The following is a 5,844-nucleotide window of genomic DNA, read 5'->3' as shown; positions in this document are numbered from 1 at the left end:
GTTGTCTCACTTGTATTTTCTCACAATTTGTAGTGCCATTTACGGCTTTGAGAATTAGAGAGTTTTATCTTTTGTGTATTAATTCTCTTTTGTGTGAGAGTGAGATTTGGGTGTATTGAGGCTTTTGGATTTGAGTGGCTTCTCTTTGTATTACACTTTGTTCTCTATCTTTTTTATAGTGGATTTCTATTGGATTGTCTCCGCCAGTGGATGTAAACTTGTTAAGCCGAACCACTTAAATATTGGTGTCTCTTGAGTTTGTGTTGTGGTTATTTGCTATTCTGCTATTTTTCTGTTTCTTTGGTGATCATGGAATATTAGTTTTGTCACAACAAACAGTTATTTGATCGGTGTCTGTTAAAATAACAGTTTATGACTGTTACTTAAGCAGTTATGGACAGTTGGATTAGCAGTTGTTCAACATAATATAGAAGTAATTATTATCCAGTTATCAACAAAATACAGAAGTAACTGTTGTCCAGTTATTAATAAAAAGATAACAAAATTTCTTTTATCTTCAGTGCTTTTTTTTTTTTTTTTTTTTATGCCTTATGTATTTTAAAATTACAAATCTCTGTCGGTCCCTTGATATAATAAAAAAAATCTGAAAGTGTAATGGTTTAAATTTATGAGTGAAAAACAGGATAGTTAACTTCAAATAAGCCACTGCAAAATAGAATATTTCGAAGAGAATAATTTCTATAAGGTCTAGGCACAAACTAAGCCATTTGTGCTTTCTAATCATAAGTTGAGTCATTTGACACGTAAGCCTGGAACAACAAATAGCTTTATTATGAAAACACCGGATCATACCCATTTTATCACTTATGGACCCAAAAACCCTCCCCATTTTATATTTTTAAACCAAAGAGTCATAAAAATGAGTTCTTCTAATCACACCTGAGATTAGTAACATAGATCTCTTGCATTAATTATTGTCCATTCTCGGATTTAGATATTCAAATACTCCAACACTAGAAAAAGACTATTGTTGGAGACATTCAATCCAATGGACTCGAATTGCAATTAACATCTAAGAAAATTTCCTCGAACAATTGGAATTAAAAGAAAAAAGAAAAATGAAAAAGAAAAGAAATAAAACTACAGAGGATAATAGTAGATCCATCTATGGAACATGTCATAACATTCCTTCCTTTTGTACTCTTGTGGTGAGTGTCCAGCTCCCTGCACAAATTAAAAAGAAAATATGCAATTCTCATTATTTTAGAGTGATACTAGAGGTACTATATATAACTTTTATTACAAATTCTTTGTAAACTGATGTAATATTCACTGTGAGTCACTAATTATAGTACTTATGCTGTATTTGTTTGAGTGTAAAATATTTTATGTATTTTTTTGGTATTTGGTGTAACAGAATATAATAGTCAACAGAAATTATTTTTAGTTTGATCGAAATTTTTTTTTTTAATTTTTGAAAAACTATTTACGGAATTCGGCCACCGCTGAACATTGGAGTTTGTTGGTAGTTAATTTGATGCCGAAGGTTCCCGAATTTTGAAATCCGGTTGTCGGAATTTGATAATTGTCGCCGGATTCTGACAACCCAAATTCCAACAAATTGACCGAAATCTACCAAAGTTGCCGGCCACCATCGTTAGATTCCAGCAAATTGGAGGGGATCCGACATTTTCGACTAATTCCTTTCACTGGCCAGTGCTGTTGGAATCCGGCATACCAGATTGCGGTGAAACTAGCCGGAATCCATACTCTAACCGTTTTCCAGACTCTTATTTAGAAAATTAAAAGCTTTTCTTGCCTTTACAGTCGCGTAAGTCAAGCGGTATCCATCATTTGTATATTTCATCGTGTACCTACACAAAAACGCACATTATTAGCTATATAAAAAGAATTTGCAATTAAAAGGAAAAAAAAAAAAAAAAAAAAAAAAGGGTCATGTAATATATATATTATTAAAAAAACTAACCCAGCAACTTGACCATCGACAAACCACGGTCGCCAATCCGTGTCCAATGTTAGGTCTAGAGAATATATCCATTGCTCGATACCATTATGTGGGATAACCATGTCATGGTCGCCACTGCAAAAAGAAGATTGAAATTTATAATTACTGTTTAAAAATTACGTTTTCAAATCATACATTTAAAAATAGTAATATTTAAGTCGCACCAAACGGTCCGTTAGAGAAGTTGGAGATAGGAACCTGAAAACGAGTATTTGCAAGCCTGTATCAGTAAGATTTTTGTGATATGGGACAACATCGTTGGTGACGACAGTGTAGTCCAAGGTGACGTTGCACCTAAAGAATTCTTTGATTGTTCCCTGTTGGCATATTACACATATAAACCTCAATCCATGAGCTAATAACAATGTCGTTGTGCTTAATTAGTCTTAAGAAACACCTACCGGTCGAACATGAAGAGCATCTTGGACACTTTTATAATTTCCCCAAATATCCATGAGCAAATACTGAAAATTCTGTATAAGGAAAAGGGCGAACAAATCAAATCCTATGAACTATCTGTAAAAGTATGATTAAATGATTAAATATACTTTTTCTTATTAGCTTTAAGTTTTTGATCCAAATGGTTTATATCATAATAAAAGTTCTGAGTTTGATCCTTCTCTTTTTTATTTATCTTAAATTTCAGTTAAATATTATACGTGTTGAGTCTTCTCTATTAAAAAGAAGTTTAAACTCACACGTGAGGGCGAGCGTTAAAATATAATTAACACTCTCGTGTGGGTCTTATCACATAAAGACTGCATGAGAGAGAGAGAGAGAGAGAGAGAGAGAGAGACATACTTTGCACCAAAAGTCACCAGTTCTTGTAGGCGATGGTAGAATGAAATTTTTGGAGTCTTCTCTGAGAAATCTTCGAGCTCTTTCTTCTTTTGCTTTCGGTGACAAGAAAGCACAATTGGGTTCCAATATATTTTGCGAGCTTATTAGCTCTGTGCACTGAATATTAAGATCAACGATCACTCATTCTTGCTGCCCATTGAAATGATCAAAAGCTAAAATGCTGCAGTAAACAGAACTGATATCATAATCACTCAAACCTGGGTTATTGCTGAAAGTGCCTCTGTGCAGTTTGCAGTGATCGGATCGGCGTAATTCCCATGGCAACTGGTTTTTGCTGACTGAAAATGGAATATGATTTGGAAGATCAGCAGCAATCAATGAAAATGAATATTTAGGATTATAAGTTGCTTGTCAAAAGGTATTCCAACTACCTGATACATGGCATCCGATATTAAAGCCATCCGGTGTGCAAATGTGATCTTTGCGTTCGTTTCTAGATCTGTATTTGTATGTGGGCATCCAATCGAGTATCCCTGATATTATTTTTAACAACATTATATTCATTGCAACACCAAATGAATATACTGTAAGCAAAGAAAAAAACAGGAGGAGGATGTGTTAGATCATGTACTTTGAGATTCACAAGAGGCACAATTCCTGCTTCATTGCCTGCCGGCAAGTAAAAAACAACCAGGTTTGAGTATATGATTCATAATGATCAGTTTACCACTGGCTTGACTTCAATGGGGGTAAGCTCGGATAAGGATCTCCAGCAGATTGTTGTCCAAATTGCTAGCAATTTGAACAGCACATGTGAGAGAGTCCACATCAAACACAAAATTTATTTAAAAACAGTTGAGTTCTATAAGAACTCTCTCACATACTGAAGGTCCCAATCCAGTAAGCTCTATTAGATGTTGGTGTGCAATATAAGTTACCATTTATGATATCTTGAGCAAGAATTGGAGTAACTATCCCTGCATATGAATCGCTCCCAAGAAAGACAGGATTGGTCACAAAATCTGGGTGTTCGCCCAACCACTGCATCATAAATGAAAATATTAGCAGATAATTAAACAAATTAATAATAAATATGCAGTTCGTTCATGGGATTGCTTCAAATTTTCATGGTTTTCAGGAGAGTGCCTAATTACATGTATGGAAAATAGTTTTTATGGGTAAGGAGGATGGCGGCCGACCGGCAGAATGGGGTGGAACTAGTGGTGGTGCTGCAGTTCAAGAGAGGACGGCGGTAGGAAAGAGGGCAAAAAAGGCTTTACAGTCTCTAGATGAACAGTACCACAGAATAGGGACCTAACAGTCTTTAGATGAACAATTTAATTTTTCTCATCATCAATACACTCACGTTTCTTAGAAACTCATAGGCTTGTGCCGCCCATTCTGTGTCTGTCGTGTCCCAAGCATCAGTAGCGTTTGCATACGAAAAGCCAGCACCCACAGGGGCATCTATAAATATTATGTTGGCAGTCTGGAAAAGCATTAACATTATCAGGAACCAAAAGTATAACATTTTTCACGCTAATTTCATATCAACTGATACGTAAAATAGACGTAAAGAGTAACATTTCTACCACATAAATTTTGTCTAGATTGTGTACCTTTGTCCATGCGTTTGGTTCATATATCAAGGTTGGTAAGCCCCCAGTGTAATCAGTGATGTTGAATTTTAATGGGCCTACAGCCAAACATGAACTCATCAAGGTCAGATTAATCCCTAATAACATACCAACTTATTTAACAACTCGGGGCCATTTAGTTTCCTCCAATTAGCATTAAAACCCAATTAGCATTAACTTATATACACATGGTAAGATAACGTGTGTTTATTTAAGAGCAAAAATCCTAAAAATTAAATGAGCCTACCAAATTAACAGCATAATTTAGTGTAGATCTATAAGCAAATAGAAGAGAAAGATGCATGATTTTAACTCCTACCAATCTGGTAAAAGAATCCATTCAAACCGGAACAACCAGGGCCTCCATTCATGTAAAGCAGAAGAGGATCAGCTCCCGGGTTCCCTTCCGACTCGACGAAATAGTAGAAGAATTCCACATTGCCCACACTTATGTATCTGTGTATATATATATAAAGCCTCGTGATTATCACCGATCGCCGGCCAGTCAATTAATATATATATATATATATATATAGAAGAGATCGAGCAAAGAAGGCATACCCAGTTTCAAGTGTAAAGGGTAATTCGCCGGGGTAGCCCGGAAGAGTCTTGACTACCCATTGCGAGATTGCAGTGCCGGAGACAAGCAGAAGAAGCAGCAAATGCAAGCATACTGAGCTTGGTTTGGAAGCCATTGTTAAGAGGCTTTTTGCTTCCAGCTAGCTGAGCCTCCTCGGCTATAATATATACCTAGTCTTCAAACTTACTACAGTTAATAATTTTATTAATTTTAAATGGATAGGCATTCAGGCGTACGTTGGCTGTTTGACATATATTTTATGGGTATAGAAAGTTAGGAGAATGAAGGGGAAGTAGCCCATGAACGTTAGCTGAAATGTTTAGCATATATATATATATATATGTAAAAATAATGTTTTTTTATTTTTGATTATCTCATAATGCTGATGAGATGATCTCAACTAATTTTTTTTTTTTTTTTTTTTTTTTTTTTTTTAATATTGATTGATTCAAAGGTTAGTTGAGATTGTAACGTTAGCATTGGAAGATAGTTACGAGATAAAATTGTAGAATTCTAGTATTACTATATAAAGAAAAGAAAAAAAAGAAAGCAAGTGTTCGTTAAGAGTTAGAACTGCCACATCACCATTGCAAAATAGTTGTGTAATAAAAATACGCTATATAATATTAGCTTGTCTGTAAAGGGTGACAAAGGGGCGCTAGTGGGGCCATGGCTCCTGCCGGCCCCCACCTCTTAAAAGAGTTACTAAAAAAAATTGTTATTTTATCTTTAAATTTGTTAGAAAAAAATAATTTATATATTTTTTTTTCTTATTTTGGCCCCTAATTTATTATTTTTAATACCATCGGTCTTCTTAGAATTAAACTTCTAGTTCCATA

At 34.8% G+C, this 5,844-nt stretch overlaps 1 protein-coding gene across 1 annotated transcript; it reads right to left on the bottom strand.

The window, feature by feature from the left end:
- Positions 1-906: 906 nt before the first annotated feature.
- On the bottom strand, positions 907-5,193 carry LOC133882004 (serine carboxypeptidase-like 7). Its single transcript, XM_062321091.1, has 14 exons — positions 4,987-5,193; positions 4,745-4,881; positions 4,408-4,484; positions 4,155-4,277; positions 3,727-3,829; positions 3,420-3,457; positions 3,220-3,321; positions 3,046-3,126; positions 2,789-2,944; positions 2,389-2,460; positions 2,186-2,304; positions 1,949-2,062; positions 1,781-1,835; positions 907-1,185 (listed from the first exon to the last, which is right to left on the bottom strand). The coding sequence occupies exons 1-14, from the start codon at positions 5,118-5,120 to the stop codon at positions 1,102-1,104; spliced, it is 1,395 nt and encodes a 464-aa protein (XP_062177075.1). The 5' UTR covers positions 5,121-5,193; the 3' UTR covers positions 907-1,101.
- Between the last annotated feature and the right edge of the window lie 651 nt (positions 5,194-5,844).

This window comes from Alnus glutinosa, chromosome 11, assembly GCF_958979055.1.
Source record: "Alnus glutinosa chromosome 11, dhAlnGlut1.1, whole genome shotgun sequence".
Classification (NCBI taxonomy): domain Eukaryota; kingdom Viridiplantae; phylum Streptophyta; class Magnoliopsida; order Fagales; family Betulaceae; genus Alnus; species Alnus glutinosa.
Note: the sequence above shows the minus strand (reverse complement) of the source record. Positions and strands in the feature narration are given on the sequence as shown.